Source organism: Nymphaea colorata, chromosome 5 (genome assembly GCF_008831285.2).
Source record: "Nymphaea colorata isolate Beijing-Zhang1983 chromosome 5, ASM883128v2, whole genome shotgun sequence".
Lineage (NCBI taxonomy): Eukaryota > Viridiplantae > Streptophyta > Magnoliopsida > Nymphaeales > Nymphaeaceae > Nymphaea > Nymphaea colorata.
This window is the reverse complement of record NC_045142.1, coordinates 24341451-24357988: the sequence shown is the minus strand read 5'-3', so window position 1 is coordinate 24357988 and position 16538 is coordinate 24341451. Positions and strand designations below refer to the sequence as shown.

Here is a 16538-nt window from a genome sequence, read left to right as displayed (position 1 = left end):
ATTTGGATCTGGCCCATTCTACGTAATTCGATCTGGCCCAGTTATTAACAACAAACAACGCTGGTTGATCAAGATAGGGTTCAGCCAAAAGCTCGGGCCTCGGTCCAGATCCAACTGAGATTTGACCATTAACCTTGTAGGGTCACAAGAGGGTTGAGTGCAGTCTCGGGTTTTATACTTTTCTTGGATGTTCTGGACTTGGACCTGGTTTCTTATAATTATGTTTTTAGCTAATCCAAGGCCGACTTGTTGGCCCCCGGCCTACTTGAGTGCTTTATATAAAGAAAAATGTATGAAATATATATTTATAATTAATGATATTTTTTAATTCGGCCCAGCCCGATTTCATGTCGGTCCCAGGCCAGCTCGAGGCCACTTTCACAGGTCGGTCTGGGGTTCGAAAGCCCGACAGGTCCTCGGCCCAGTGCTCACTCTTACATAGTAAAAAATTACTTAATGCCACGCAGCATAATATTTTTGAAAAAAATCCATTTTGTATAGATATGTACAGCTACGAAAAAATCAGACCATCGAAACTCTCCCGATATTTATGACTTCGTTCAACCAAGTGGTAAATGAATTGGGCTCTCTATGGACTAGGGATATACAAATAGATCTTGTTTGGATCAGCTAAGTGCATAGCAAACTGGTCACTAAAAACAAGAAGCCTCTACTCATGGTAGGGATACTTAGGACTATTAACATGTTAAGAATGGATGTTAAGCTACATGGAGCCGTGCTCGAGTTCTAAGAAACAGATCTTGAGCCAAACCCGACTCTGAACCAGATTAGCTCGAAGTAAGAAAGCGGGCGCGTGGGCCATGGCCCGGGTGAGCCCAGAAGAAAAAAAAAGAAAATCAAATTTTTTTAGTTTGGCCTGACTCATTCTTTCTCTTGGCCCTACCGTCGCTCCTCTTGGCCCGACCCGCGGATGGTTTGACCTACTCCTGAAAAAAATCCTGGTTTCGCCCCTAAACTGAACCCCAATTAGGAATGTTCAATGAGTTAGTTGAGCCTCAGCTGAGCCAGCTCGAACTCCACTCAACTCACATATGTTCAGCTCGAGCTAACTCGGTTAATCGAGTGTGAGCTCAAGCTCGACTCGTTTAAGCTCATCAACGAATAATAATCTTCATCTTCTTTAAGCTATGAGAAAAAAAAAACTTCTGCAATATTATTCGGTTGCTCTTCTTTAAAACATAAATTGTTCATCAAAAAACAGTGTGAAGAGTACCAACCTAGATTTCATTGTTTACATTAATAATCAATTATACACTGATTCACTCAACCTAACGTTGAAACCAAAAAAGTATTGCCTGGTTCGTGACTTGTGGTTACAACCGGATAGAAAGGGGAGGTGGGAAGAAGAAGAAGAATGAGAGAGAGAGAGAGAGAATGAAAAATAAAAAGGGTGCGAGTCAAAAGACAAAACATGAGAACTGAAAAAACAAATGAACGGAGTCAAGTTTAAACGAGTCGAGCTTGTGTAACTCGAACTTGACTCGAATTTTTTAACTCGAGCTCGACCTAAGCTTATATGAGGAAGTTCGCTCGACTCGTTGTATATTTCCTAACCCCAGCCTTCTGAGTTCTGAGTCTTCTGACATGCACACTAATAGTAAAACTAAAGAACATTACAGATTCTAAAACAAATAGGATCAAGCTATGTGGATCTGAATCCAGCATGTGCATAAAGTGGATCTTTCATTGGTTTGTCTCGAAATACGTTCCAGTACCAGCTTTTTATATATTAATCCTCATGGCCTCGAGATTGGCAATCATTCCCAGCATATTCTAAACCAGCTAACTTCCAATTCCGGTGTATGTTAGAACCATATTCCTATGCAATGACCAAACTCGCACCAAATCGGTAATATAATACTCACATTGCACATGGGGATGACTTATTTTGACTCTTTTAGCTTGCCTATAGTAATTTTTATATATTCTCACCAAAGAAAAAAAAAGCTTCTCCTTGGAAGAGATATTAAAAGCATGTTTGTACTTGAAACTCGAGAGAAGCATGTAATTTTGCCAAAAATTGGGTTATTGCTTTCGTTTTAATTATTTTACTAGCCACAAGCGTGAACCATATTGTGGTAGCAAATATAATATAGAATATATCTTTTAGCTTTTAAGATGTATTTTAGCTAATCTGAATCTGATACAATGTAAAATAATTGTAGCGGCAACTGACGCAATTGCATTTAAAAAACTTTTTTCTTTTTCTTCAAACGTTGGAACTCGGCAGATGTAATTTCCAGGTGTAAAAACTTATAACTCCTATACAATTCTTAGATGTGCACATTGTGCAGATGAAACGTAGTTATTTAATACAAATAGATGGAAAACTCATTCACGTAATTCGCTGTTTATTGGTTTTGAGTTTTTAACGTGGCCACTGCTTGACCTTTAATAAAAAGCCTGTGATTTGCACGACTCCAAAAAAAAATATGGCATCTTTTTGAAATTAAAACGTTGATCCTTTAATTGTACAGCCGCCCTAATCAGCCAACATCATAATTCTGTCTGTAGAAGAGAGAGACCATTATGGAGTATGGAGTGAATGGAAATCCAAACTGGCCAGTGTTATATATATATAATTAATTTGTTATATTTTAAAAAGATATCAACAATAGGGTCTTGAGGACCACCTCCTCATTATCAGATTGACTGGAGGATGCTCTTCACTTGCTAGAATACTCTTCACTTGCTTGTTGATGTGTGATTCTACTGGTTTATCTATCAACTTTCTCTCATCTTCCCCACTTACTCTACTTTATTGTGTTATTTTTTTTTTTGTATATTTCATTCTTTTGTTTTGCTTTTTTGCGGCTTATTTTTGTATTTAGGAAACTTTTTGTCTTCAAATTTTATTATGCATTCCAAATTTATCGTTTTTCTCTCTCTCTATTTCACACACTCACACACACACACACTCTCTCTCTCCCTCCCTCCCTCCCTCTCTCTTACACACACACACTCCCTCTCCCCTCCCCTATTTTCACGCTCAAACATATAAAACTGTGTTAAGAAATAGATCTTCTAACCTATAAAAACAAAATCTAGTCAAACGCCCTTTTTATATGTCATAGTTTTGGATTTTCAATATTAAAAAAAAAACTACCTTCGACCACTTTTTCAGAAGCTCAATATAAGTAGTTTTGCTTTTGGCATATATATTTTGATTGTATCAGCATGCTTTTGATCATTTTTTTTCCTTGCTTCCTTTGAAAACTTTTATCTGAAACTTGAATGATTTATATTTTATATATATAAGAAACAAAAACCAGACATCTTAATTTTGTGTTAAAAATGATTGCAAATAAAATAAAATTATTGTAAATAAAATGTGAACATCCTAATGTGTTGATAAACAGTAATTCGATGTCAATCATGTTTCAATTCAAGTAACTTTTGTAAAAGAAATTGACTTTTCTACTATCAAAATTTAGACGCTATATGAGACAATCAGTTTTTTATTATGAAAAAATATTATTAAAGTAAAAAATTACTAACTTAATACATGTCTCTAATAAAATCAGTCTTCATATCATAACCATAAGCTTAGATTGCATTAAAAAGGCATTTTAATAATGAATTTTAGTATGTCTAGCTTTTGTCTCTCAATTACCCATCTTTCTCTGTCTCTCTCCCCCTACATATATGAAAATTGGTATAAACCTAGGTTAGGGACAAAAACCAAATCATTTAAACATGATATGCTAATTTTTTTTTTCTTTTTTTGCAAACCGATATGATCTTAAGGATACATTGATTTGAAAACATACATTAAGTTTACCATTTTTTGGACTTTAACAATGTTTTTATAATAAGCAAAAATGAATGGCTTCCATAACATCAACATTTTGATTAAAAAAAATTAATATTTTTCATAAAAACAACTTGGTTGTTTCATATCAAAATAGTTTTTATTTATAAAATAATTTTTTAACAAAAAATTAAAGAGTTTGCTTTTTGTTTCTCACCTAATGATCTGGTTTCTATATATGTAGGATCGAATCAAAACCGATATAAAAATTAAAACTGATTCGATCCAGAAGGATCTTATCCTCCTCAAGACTTTGAATTATGGTGGGACCAGGCGCTCTGTGAGGGAGTAACGAGGTGCGGGACCCGCATCTGTTCCCCTTGGGTCGGATGGGGACGAAAGATCACGTGAAAGTGGAAGTCTGCACGGCAGCCGCGCTGGCTCTAGCGTTCTCATTTAAATATATAATGCAGGATTTATATTTTACACCTTTGCTTTTCTTCCGAAATTCTCTTTACCACTTCCTCAATCCCCACCGAAGTTGTAGATAAAGGCTGACTGATAATTGTTTTAATTAATTAAAATTCATAAAATGATAGATTTTTTTTTTCTAAGCAAAAAAAGTTACTGTTGTAATGATACATGATGTTCCAATGAGAAGGTGGTCGGTAGGGGTGAACAACGAGTAGAGCTCGACTCATAAATGAGTTTGAGCCGAGTCATTTGTTTAATGAGTCGAGCTCGAGTTCATGAGCCGACTCGTTCAAATAATCAAGTTGAGTTCGAGTTTACTTAACTCAAACTGTTAGAGTTCGACTTCGCTCGAAAATGATGCGTAGTGATTTTCTAAATATCGGACTCGTTTTTTTAATTAAAAACCCGATAGATTGACGTTAATTAATTATGTAAGTTTTTACAAAATCTTGTTCAAGTTTGTTGAGTCTTAATCGAGTCAAGCTTGATTTATAGCAAAGTAGTAGTCCATATTTCAGACGAGTTTTTCGAGCCTTAATTGAGTTGAGTCGAGCTCAAACTCAACACGTAACTACCGAATCGAGCTGCTCGAGCTTGAGCAATGTTAAATAATTAAACCTTGGTCTTCAATATCCTTGTTTCTGTTTCCATAGGAATTAAGATAAGGATAAGATTTGAGAAACTAAATTAGAACTTATTAAGTACAATCCCTTGATTTTCTCCAAGGATTTAATTAAGTTTGGGATCTCGTATCCGATGATAAGATGTGTGTGACCAAGTCCATAGATACTAGAAACTCTCTTATTTGCTTTTATATTAGATTTCAAATCCTTGTCTTCTGTCCCAACTCAGGTATTGGCACGAAATTCTCACTTCAACATCTAGAACGCTACTCTACTTTACTTTACTGATCATGAAAGTTTTGGGATTCCATATTGTCATTGAAGGGCGAAGCTAAAAAAAATTTATGAAAGGAACCGAAGTAAAGTTTTTTTTAAATTTTGAATATTTTTTAAAATTTTGGATAGAACCAAAATATCATTTTTAAAATTAAAAAAAAAGAAAGGATCTTTAAGGAAAAATGTCTTAGTCTTTTTAACTCCACATTCCTTTTCCGTTTCCACCATTCTTATTTATTATTAAATTCCTTGTTAAGGAGGAGAGAGAGTCTCTCCTCTCCATCTCAAAAAGAAGGGAATGACGTCCGTCTCTGCGCATCGGACGGCCATCGTCTGTTGCTCTCATGCATCGTCGGAGTCGACGTGTCACGTCCTTTTTATCGAGAGGGAGAGAGAAGGAGGGAGCCTGAATTAGAAAACTGTGAAAATCATAAAACAGAAGCGTCATCCGTGGGATAGTCAACCGGAATTAAGGAGGGAGGGAGGGAGACAGAGAGGGGGGAGGAGAGAGAGAGATGGCGCACGAGGATCTGCCGGTGCCAATCTTCACGACGTTGGAGCCGGTTTACGGCGAGGGATCGCTCTTGGACGAGGCGTCGGTGAGGTTCGACAGGCTGAAGTCGAAGTTCTCGGAGCTGTACGGCTGCCAGCCTGACGTCTTCGCCAGAGCACCAGGTACCACGCCAACATCATCATTATCAATTTATCATAACTGTTGTTATCATTGTCGTTGTCATCGTCGTCATCTTCATTTTTATCTTTTCCTGTTGAGAATTCGGTCGATTTGTGTTTGTGTGTGTGTGTTTTTTTTGTTTTGAGACTGAAGGTTTGTTGTTTGATCGATTTGCTGTTTGTCCTAGCCCATTTCTTGCTTCTCCTAGGCGAGTGTACGTCCTTGTTTTGTTGTCGTCGAAGATTATTGTTTTTTTTCGAAGTTTCGGAGTTTTACATTACATAAAATTTTCTTTTCTGGACGCTCTGCTTCTCTCTACTCATCTTATTATTCTCGTACTGTACCTAATTTACAAGGTATTTTTTTTTTAATTTCCCTTTTTGAAGCGGAGATGTTTTATTTCCGTTTCTTCTTTGACTTTTTAAGATTTGAATATTGCTTTCTCCTCCCAGGTTTCTTTCTTCTTTAGCTGAATGCTCATTTTATTTGTTTCGCGGCATCTTTTCTGTTTGTTTTTCTTTCATCTTCTTTTTAGTATATGAACCTATGCTTTTAAGTTTTTTTTTTTTTTAAATGACAGGAGTATTCTTTTTTTTTTTTTTCCTTTTGTGTTTTTTTCCCTTCTTACGCGTTTAATTTTGGCATATTTGGGTTCTTGTAATTGTTTTGTTGCTTATTTGTGCCACTGTTGAGTCGTCTTTTTGCTTATTTCTGTGTTAGATTTGCATACTTCCTCTGAACTTATTGACCATTACTGGTTCCGTTCTTCAGGGTTTTTGGCTGATCCCCCATTTGTGTTTATATACTAGGAGTTCCTACTAGAATTTAGGCTTGTTTCAGTTATTATTTTCTAATTGCAGTGTCTTTTCAAATTGAGTGATAACCTATATGCTTCTTTTGAACGGGCGTGTTTGTTATTTATAATGAAAAACTTTGTCATTATTGGTTAATATCTATTTTTCCTCTGAGAACAAGTCCTGCATATCATTTCGTATATATCAAAATGGTTGCTCGGTTGCTGGATATTTGTCCATCTTCCTTTTTTGTTTCTCCAGTTCCACTTCTGCTGTTGGTGGAATCTCGCGTTCCTGCTTTCTTACCTCGTGTCCTCTTCACAGGTCGAGTTAATTTGATTGGCGAGCATATTGATTATGAAGGTTATTCAGTCCTGCCGATGGCCATAAGACAAGATACTATAATTGCTATCCATAAGCATGAAGCCGGTCAAACAACAAAGGTTCTTCGTATATCAAACGTAAATCCTAAATATGATACGTGCACGTATCCTGCTGATCCTGACCAGGTAAGATTATCACTTTTCAAATTAGTCTTGTCAACTTAAGATTGGGAAATTATTTGTGATTATAAAACGGAATATGTTGCTAAGCACAGAATAACATAAGTCACCAGAAAAGCAATTCAGTCTTATAACATCTATGTTTTTGCTTAGTGATGCATGGGTAAAGAGCTGGTGATGAGCTAGGAAATGTTGTTGAATGTAGATTTGGTGGGTTCAAACTTCAAAGAACAGGAACAAGTGAGCTGGTCCTGCACTGGAAAAGGCATTAAAATTTTTTCATTTGGTCAATTCTGCTTTTGGGAAGTTCATCATTTTTTTTAAGAGAAGAAGAAAAGAGCAACATGGGACTGTTAGGCTATCTTTTGCTATTGCTGTCAATGGCAAGTTGCTGGACTAAAGTAAAAAACTGAACACAATGACAAAGTCCCTGATATCTTTCTTAATGTTTGATCAATCTTGGGAGATCAAAATGCAGATGCCTCAGCAAATTGGTAGACAAGAAAGTCAATTTAAAGGTACTATGTGAAAGAAATGAAATAAAATAGTCACTGTTTTCTTCCAGTTCATGCATAAGGTCTTTAAGAACAGCATGTTCTATCGGAAGGAACAGAAAGTGTACCATAGTAAAATGTTCAATCCATGGGTGTTTCCCATTTTCTAATTGATGGGCAAGATTTTGCTGATTGAAGAAATGAAATAAGATAGTCAATGGTGGTTCCTCACTAAAATATTATTCACCTGTCACACTCTTTTATAGAATGTCTTCAATGGTTTTCACTATCACTTTTGATTGATAGATTTTTCTGATTCTTATGTTTGAGGGTAGCCTTTTCTGTCTTGTGGTTGCACCCTAGAAATAGAAAAGTTTCAGAACATTGTGAAGCTTATCTTTGATACGTAACACATGCAGACTTTTGTTCCTCATGTGCCTCCTGAAATGAATCTTTGAACAGCCCCATTGTTCTAAACTTGTGGGGACAGATGTATGCATATTTTGAGTTGGAAAAAATAAGTTGGGAAGTTTGAAATGATGTGATCAGTAGCCTTTTCTGGTAGAGCTTGCAATTTATAGTCATGTTTTTTATTGGGATTTTTCTCAATCTAATTGATGCTTGAATTCCTGCAGGATATTGATCTGAAGAACCATAAATGGGGCCATTACTTCATCTGTGGGTGAGAAGCATTGTTTCTCTAGCTGAAGATTTTCCAATTTATTATTTAACTTAATTTTGTGGGCAACCTCTTTTGAAATTTATGTTGCGGATGGACCGTATCCTGTGATCTTGTTAATAAGAGTTGTAAAAAATGGCACAATAACTAATTTCAAAATCAGAATTTGGTCTTGTTGCACAGGGTTTATCTTTTTCCCTCTTTCAAATGCCAAGAGAAGCTGATGATTTTTTTATTATGTTGGTCTTTATTCTTTAACCTGGGGAAAAACATGTTTACATTCCTTCATCTGGTAGCCTGTCAGTGTAAAGCTGGGTGCTCATCCAATTGCCCAAAATTTGGAAGGTTATAAATTGCATTTGGTGCTTTCAGAAGGTTCTGAAATTACACTAGTATGACAGATTTACATGTTGGTAACTTGGTTATGAAGTGATTCAGGTTAGAGCAAAGCCCTCTTGTGAAGAGTGCTCATTCAGACAAAACTCTTTGGTCAGGGTCAGCATGAAAGGCATATAATTGCACTTTCCATCAAACTTGGTAAGGGTGAGCACTTTTCAAGATTTGTCTGACTTGAATCAGTGACCTTCAGTAACAAGAAGCAGCCTATCCGTGTCAAGCTGGGTGCTCATCCAATTGCCCAAAATTTGGAAGGTTATAAATTGCATTTGGTGCTTTCAGAAGGTTCTGAAATTACACTAGTATGACAGCTTTACATGTTGGTAACTTGGTCCTTGACCTTGGCGCTCGAGTAACCAAAAAAAAAGAAAAAGTTTGTGCATGTATTCTGTAGTTAAATATGTTGACTATTTGTCAAGATACCTTTTGTGATACGCATGAGAATGCACTCACAGATAAACATGGGGTTTGCTAGATAAAATTGTTGTGCCCTGTAAACCCCTAGGCGCCATTGGATTCGAGGAACTTAATGGTACTACAGAGTGGGCAGTGAGCACATTGCAAGATAACTTTATATATCACACAAATGATTGGTATGGTCCTTTCAAGACATGCAGTTCACTCCAAGTCACCTTTTCATAGTCATCCACAAGGATACACAAATAATGCTTATGCAAATGTAGTCAACTTGATTGGATTGCAGTTGCACATCTAACATGTTATCAGATATACTATGCATTACAATTGTCTCAGTGTCTGTGAAACCATACAGTTAATGATCATGTGATTCAGGGACTGTTTTGTTTGCAGATACAAGGGGTATTATGAATATGCTAAATCAAAAGGAATAGATGTTGGCGAACCTGTTGGCCTGGATATTCTTGTTGATGGAATTGTCCCTACAGGTGTTCTTTCTCTTTCGATACATCTCTTGTTGCATTTGTGGACTGACATATAGCTAATGTTTGATAAAGTCAAATATCCTAATTAAAAGATTTATTGTGTTTAGTACTTTTAATTGGTAGCTTTCGCTGTTGGTGACTTGCCTATATAGGGTCTGGGTTATCAAGCTCTGCAGCTTTCGTTTGTTCAGCAACAATCGCAATAATGGCAGTTTTTGATGTGAATTTTCCAAAGGTACAGCTATCTATATGCAACCAGTTAAAATTTCAGGTGGTAATTTCAAGTTTTGGTGCATATCAGGTCATTATAGATCGTGTCCAATCACTTTTATGTATGAATACTGACTATTCTCATAACTTTATCAGTTTGGGTAAGATTCAGGCTGCACTTGGCACAAGCTTAGATATTTCACATGCAGATTGGGCCTCTAACGTGACTTTTTTGTAGTTAATATCTGGACACAAACGCTAAAGAAATTATTTAATCCAACCATTTTCTTATTTAGAGCTATTTTCACTGGATCTGAGAATCTGATTTAAAGAAGGAAAGGCAACTACCCAAGGTCAGATTGATTGGTGTCCCTGCTCCTATTGAAGGCATGGCTAGCTATTAAGTTTTCAAATTGTAATTCTCCTTTAGGAGATCTGGGGTCTGTCTGAGCGACGGGAACAAAAAAATTCTGCAATGTTGTGTGTTTTGCTTTTTATATTCTATTGAATTTTGGCAGTCATCATGCTCCTTTATCTCCTTTTGACAATCAAGAAAAGTTGTCTGAAAGCGATTCAACAGTATCTCCTTTTGCCAACTTTTTTCCTGTGGTTATTATATTAACAGCCACAATTGTTTTTCTCTAAAACTACCTATATCAACTTATTGTTTAGTTTTCTGGAGATCACATGAATGATGACTGCCTTAACTACACTTTTTGATGATTGCTGTTTCAGAAAGAAATTGCCCAACTTACATGTGAATGCGAGCGTCATATTGGAACTCAGTCTGGTGGAATGGACCAAGTAAGCAACTTTCTATTTTGGCTTTTGTCTTCATTCTTTGATTTGGAAATTGGGCTTGCTGTTATTGTGAATTTTATCAATTTCATTTTACACCTTAGCTGAATCCTTAGTTCATTTACTAGTTGCAATGACTCATTTTTTTGCAGTAAATGAATATGAGCAGGGTTCATCATCTATATGTTTCAATAGACAGTCTGTGGTTGTGGATAATGTGATGGTTTGATTAATTAATTGACATTGTGCTCTTCCCAATTTTCAGGCAATCTCAGTCATGGCAAAAATTGGATTTGCTGAGCTCATTGATTTTAACCCAATACGTGCAACTGATGTACAACTACCTGAAGGTGGAACCTTTGTCATTGCTCATTCATTGGCTGAATCCCAGAAAGCTGTGACTGCAGCAACAAATTACAACAACAGAGTTGTTGAATGTCGTCTGGCAGCTGTAAGTACTGATTTCTTAGTCAAAATAAACCAAATACCATTCATTGTCATGCATCAGAATAGTTTTTGTCTGAAGCTTCTCTGCTAACACTGAAAGTGGACTAGTGATGGCAATCTGCAGTTTCGTAATTCATACCATGTTACGGCATTGCATTTGCCCTTATGGATAATATTTTCTTTTCTAACAATTTTACATGCCTTATTTGATATTGTGATCGTAGTTGTGTCCAAAAAAGGATCACCTTCTGGTCACTGTTCAGAACTGGTTTCCAACAACCACACCCACTTTTTTGTGATTTTTCATCTGATTAGTGATTCAAGTACCCTTGCCCTACGTTTCTCCTTATTCCAGTAAAAGGAGATATTCATCACCGTTTGTTGGGATCTTTCCCCTTATTGTGATGACGAGGAAAAAGCTATCTTAGGTCCCGTATATCTCTATATTCATGAGTTCCAAGTATTCTGTTTGTTGGTTTCTCAGAAGCAGTTAGATAAGTCATGCTATGAAGAGATTGTGCACAAGCACAGTCACTCTCTAATGTTTCCAGATTTGTGTGTGCCAAATTCGAGAACATTAACTGAATAAATTAGTGATCACTTTTTAGAGAGAAAAGATGTGTATTCAAGTTAAAGAAGTTCCTTTTTGTTTTTTTAAATTTCTGTGCTAATGCTAATGTCTTTTATCAATTGTTTTGTAGATTGTCCTAGGTATCAAGCTAGGTATGGTACCCAAAGAAGCTATCACAAAGGTGAAAACACTTTCTGATGTTGAGGGGCTATGTGTATCCTTTGCCAAAGAACGTGGCTCCTCAGACCTACTTCTTGCTATCAAGGTATGAATTTCATTTTCTTCTGATATTATTATACTCGATTGATGTTGACCAGTTCTGCTATTATTATACTAGATTGATACTGACCTGTATGGAACTTTTACTTTATTTATAAAATAAATATATGTACTCTAATGTCCACAAGTGGGAGAAATTAAATCCCCCCTTGAAAGTTTTTGCCAATAAATTGTATGTTGACAATTGTGTACCTTTACATGCTTTTATTGGGACAAATTTGTGGCTTCATGAGTAGAGAGTTCTGTATTTGCTGCTAAGACATTACACATACACACACGCACGTGCGTGTATACTTTTTTCCCTCCAGGAACTTCCATCTGGTCCCTCTCTCTCTCCAGTCTCATGTATATAGACTGGTGAATAAATAAGAAAATTCATCAATACAGAGTCGAAAAGCAGTTTAAGCCATTTGCAACCATGAAGCAATCTGTTAAACAAAAAAGTCTGAGTACAAGGGATGCTAAACTAATTTTTTTTATGTCTCAAAACCCAAAAAAAAAATGCTGCACTGTAAAGTGCACATATTTAACATTATTTACCATAATGAGGTAATGAACCTATGAAGATCGGCTTCACTTGATCATATCCAACTTATGTCAAATCTAAGCCCTATGCTCTCCCAAATGTAGATTGTAGACAGATTCAGGTAGGTGACGTTTTACTGAACTAACATGGATGGCTATTGGATTTGGCTAGTGTAGATGCACCTGAACAATTTCCTGGAAACCTCCTTAAACATTTATATTTTAGATTGTAAATTACTATTTTTACTGTGCTAGTTTGTTTTACATGCTCAGATGACCTTTGAGTTTGAGTTATATTTTCCATTTGTACTATAATTGAGTACTTCCTGTTGTTCAGGAATTTCTGCATGAGGAGCCTTACACTGCTGAAGCTATCGAGAAGATCACCGAGGAAAGCCTTACTACTATTTTTGCAAATTCTCCAACCTCCTTGGACGTTCTTAGGGCCGCAAAACATTTTAAGTTGTTTCAGGTATATTATAGTGGCAAACTTGCTTAGCTATTAATTGTTTAGCTCATCATTATTACATTTAAGCCTTCTGTACAGTATTTTCTGCACTTTATTATGTCATTATTTTCTTGGACTTCTGCATTTATGATACATATCATGTTTTACTTATGCCAAACATTGAATTTGAGTTTGTAGAAACAAGAAAGTTATTGCCAAGCCATGTGAAATTTACAAACTGGACAGGCATGTTCTAAGTTTTCTGCTATATTACTGCACGGTGGCCTAAAGCTGTATCAGCAAAAGCTGAAAAGAAACTGCCAAATAGCACTGCGTGGCCAGCTAAGGTGTTAGTGATTCAGATATCATGATATGTTGGCCGAATTGGAGATTAATATGGAGATTTATGAATTCAATTGTGGTTGTCTTGTTTACACCAAAATTTTGCATATTAACCAGCATGTCCTTCATTACCTTCAGTTATCTTGTATGGTTTGTTTATATGTGCATTAAGTGATCTCAATTAACCAATAAGAAAAATATGCTGCCTAAAAGGGTCGGTTTGAATTCCTTATGTGGGAACTTCTTGGCAAGTTAATGTGTGACATCATGTGCATACGTCACTTTCTCTAAATAATCCTTAAGATTGCGTTTGCTTCAGCAATTCCTAACATGCCTTCTTCACTTGATTTTTGTGCATGATCCTTTGTGGCCAGCTTTTGCCATGATGAATTGATGACAAATCTATGCTTCATTAGGCTATTGTGGTTGAGTTAGTTGAATTGCCACCTAATAAAGTGCAACCTACTTTTCTTGTATTTTATAAAATAGGGAAATGACATCAAAATTTTTGGTTTCTGGTGCATTAACTGCAAAATTACATTATAATGGAATTAAGTACCTGACTTTATTTGGTTCTGTTACAGAGGGCTTCACATGTATATTCTGAGGCTAAGCGTGTATACTTGTTTAAGGAAACTGTCTCATCGAAGCTCAGGTAATGTGATATAGATGCGAAGTTTCCCTTACTTCAGTGGACCTGACTGTTTGTGTGATTTCACAAGATTGCTCCATATATAGTTTCACATTTGCAAACATCAAGCTCGTTGATTGTAGAATCTGTGCAATAATGTTACACGAAGTAGATTTTTGTCACAATGAAGGTGCTGCCTTTCAGTGTTCATATTCATTCACGTAGACAATTATATAGTCTTGGAACATTGTGGCCGTCGTACTTGGGTGATAAGCTCACTGGCTTGACTAGCCCATGAATTTAGATAAACTGATAACTTTGGCCACCTACACACTGACCTGGAACATGCAAATAGTAATGTCAGGTCAACTACTGTCAACCAGTATCAGCATCTGTAGACCATATGTGTCGTGATCCTCCTGAAGAAAAAAGATAAAGAAAAGTTTGGTGTCCTGGTAGAAATCCATCATTTTGCATAACACTTGTTCGTGTTTTGTCATCTTATATGCCTAATGCATTTGGAGTGATAACTCTTATGCAGTGCTGAGGACATGTTAAAGCGTCTGGGAGAGCTTATGAACAAGAGCCATCACAGTTGCAGTGTTCTGTACGAGTGCAGGCATGATTCTCTCTTTCTCTCGCTCTCTCTCTGTGGCAGTAAACTTTGTTTCTTTTGGCTGTTCTGCTTACGTTCCTATTTATCTTTTATTGTAGTTGTCCTGAGTTGGAGGAACTAGTAAAAGTTTGCCTTGAAAAAGGAGCACTTGGAGCAAGGCTAACAGGAGCTGGATGGGGTGGTTGTGTGGTTGCTTTGGTAAAGGAAGCTGTAGTCCCTGAGTTCATTCTCAATTTGAAGGTGCATTCTCATTTTCATTTCACTTGAAGTACTGATTCCCACTAATTTTCAGCTTTGGATGTCTTGCCGCCGGTGCACCCTAGTTATCAGCATGAAGTTGATGGGTGTGGGTTTTAGGTTCAGATTCTTCAGAATCAACGATCTGTATACATTTTTTTCAGATTTTTCCTGATCCCATGGTACTTGGCAAGTCTAATGAGCATAACCAATAAAATTCACATTAAGAGAACCTTATGGGGACCTTCTTATGTAGTCATTTTCAAGAAAGAAATTTTCATTTTATGTGGGATCTTTGTTCCAAGAAAACTGAATCTGCTGTCAATATCATATGTATTGATAGATGATACTATAGGTGTTCATTGTGGAGAGAAACAGACTATTGTTCATATTGAATTGGACGGACAGAAATATCTCATTTGGATTTGATTATATAAAATTTTCTATTTGCATTTGGCTCCCTGCGGATCCATCAAACTGTGCTGGCTGAAAACGTAAGTTGCATGCAGTCATACTTCTGTAAGTGAAGAAATTATACAACAAAAAAACATCAGAAATTTTACACATTAAAATATGATCTTTATTTTCTAGTGCCTTTTTATTGCATTTAGATACTGATTGTTAGATTTTTTTTCTTTTTACTTCTCAGGAGGCATTCTATCAGTCGAGGATTGACAAGGGCATAATCGGCAACAACGACCTCGGTCAGTATGTGTTTGCTTCCAAGCCATCCAGCGGCGCTGCAATATTCAAGTTTTAATCTCCTCTTGCATTTTCATTGTTCCCACTTAACAGATGTGAACATTCTTGATGACTTGTTTGTCATTAAAATGAGTTATAAGAGCTCAATAAAATATCATTATTTGCTATGAGCACCTTATTGTGTTCAAGATACAGAAATTAGTGATCTAATAAGATTCTGATAACCATTGGATTGGTCAGGGAAAACCTGTACTGACTTTGATATTGACCGTATTCTGATGTTCCTGGTGGATTCGCCAAATCTGTAAGTTTGAACAGGATACCAGATAAATCTATTAATGTTTGACAGACCTAACTGTGGTACTAGAAAGAATAGAAGAGTGGAGCTACTTCTGAAGTCATGAGGGAAGAAGTTTCTAGATGGAATTCCGCTTGGATCATCAGCTCGGTCTGATCTTAGATGTTTCCACTGTGGGTGGTGCTGTTTACTGGACTATGCTCAAGATTCTTGCTTGGCTTTATAGTGTATTCAAACTGGAGCATGTTTTCCCTACTTCAAAAGTAGAAGTTTTTCTTTTCAGATTAAAATTTTAATCCTTTATTTCTGTTGGTTCTGAAAGAACATTTACAAAATATTAACTTTTTAGTTGTTTGGGGTTCTCAAAGCAAATCTATTCCGTCATCATAGAGCCCAAATGAGGTTCAAGGTTCTCTTCTAAGGATCTGAGCAAGAATACCTTCAAAGGCGTTTATTGAGAAGAATATTATGTTCTTAAAGCACACAATAGTAGAACACCACGTTATTGTTTTAGAAAACATGGTGTGATTTATGTAGATATTGTTCTTAAATTGCGCAATCAGATATTGGACAAAATTATATTGTATTTGTTGCATATGTTCTTGAAAGATGTGTTGTAGAAACATGTATTTTGGGAACACAATGTTTTTCTTATCAAACTCTTCTTTCAAGTGTTGTCTCTTGAGCATTGTTCTAAGGTCAACCCTGCTTGGGTTCCGATCATCGTGGCTTAGCATGACGACTGGAATTCTATCTTAAAAGGCATGTCTTGTCCTCTCCCTTCCAATGCACGTTTGATCAACCTAATGGATGGTGGAGATTGTAGATCTCTTTGACAATTTAATTTG

At 36.3% G+C, this 16538-nt stretch overlaps 1 protein-coding gene across 1 annotated transcript; it reads left to right on the top strand.

The window, feature by feature from the left end:
- The first annotated feature begins 5476 nt into the window (after window positions 1-5476).
- On the top strand, window positions 5477-15565 carry LOC116254706 (galactokinase). Its single transcript, XM_031630251.2, has 13 exons — window positions 5477-5820; window positions 6937-7121; window positions 8245-8291; window positions 9495-9589; window positions 9739-9821; window positions 10532-10600; window positions 10860-11045; window positions 11743-11877; window positions 12754-12888; window positions 13791-13861; window positions 14379-14456; window positions 14552-14693; window positions 15340-15565. The coding sequence occupies exons 1-13, from the start codon at window positions 5661-5663 to the stop codon at window positions 15448-15450; spliced, it is 1497 nt and encodes a 498-aa protein (XP_031486111.1). The 5' UTR covers window positions 5477-5660; the 3' UTR covers window positions 15451-15565.
- The last annotated feature ends 973 nt before the right edge of the window (window positions 15566-16538 follow it).

What these genes read in the sequence shown, in the direction of transcription:
- LOC116254706 (XM_031630251.2), top strand. Translation starts at nt 5,661, where the DNA reads ATGGCGCACGAGGATCTGCCGGTGCCAATCTTCACGACGTTGGAGCCG. An exon ending in TTGATGTGAATTTTCCAAAG is followed by an intron (nt 9,822 to 10,531) that starts GTACAGCTATCT and finishes TTGCTGTTTCAG; the next exon opens with AAAGAAATTGCCCAACTTAC. An exon ending in AGTCTGGTGGAATGGACCAA is followed by an intron (nt 10,601 to 10,859) that starts GTAAGCAACTTT and finishes CCCAATTTTCAG; the next exon opens with GCAATCTCAGTCATGGCAAA.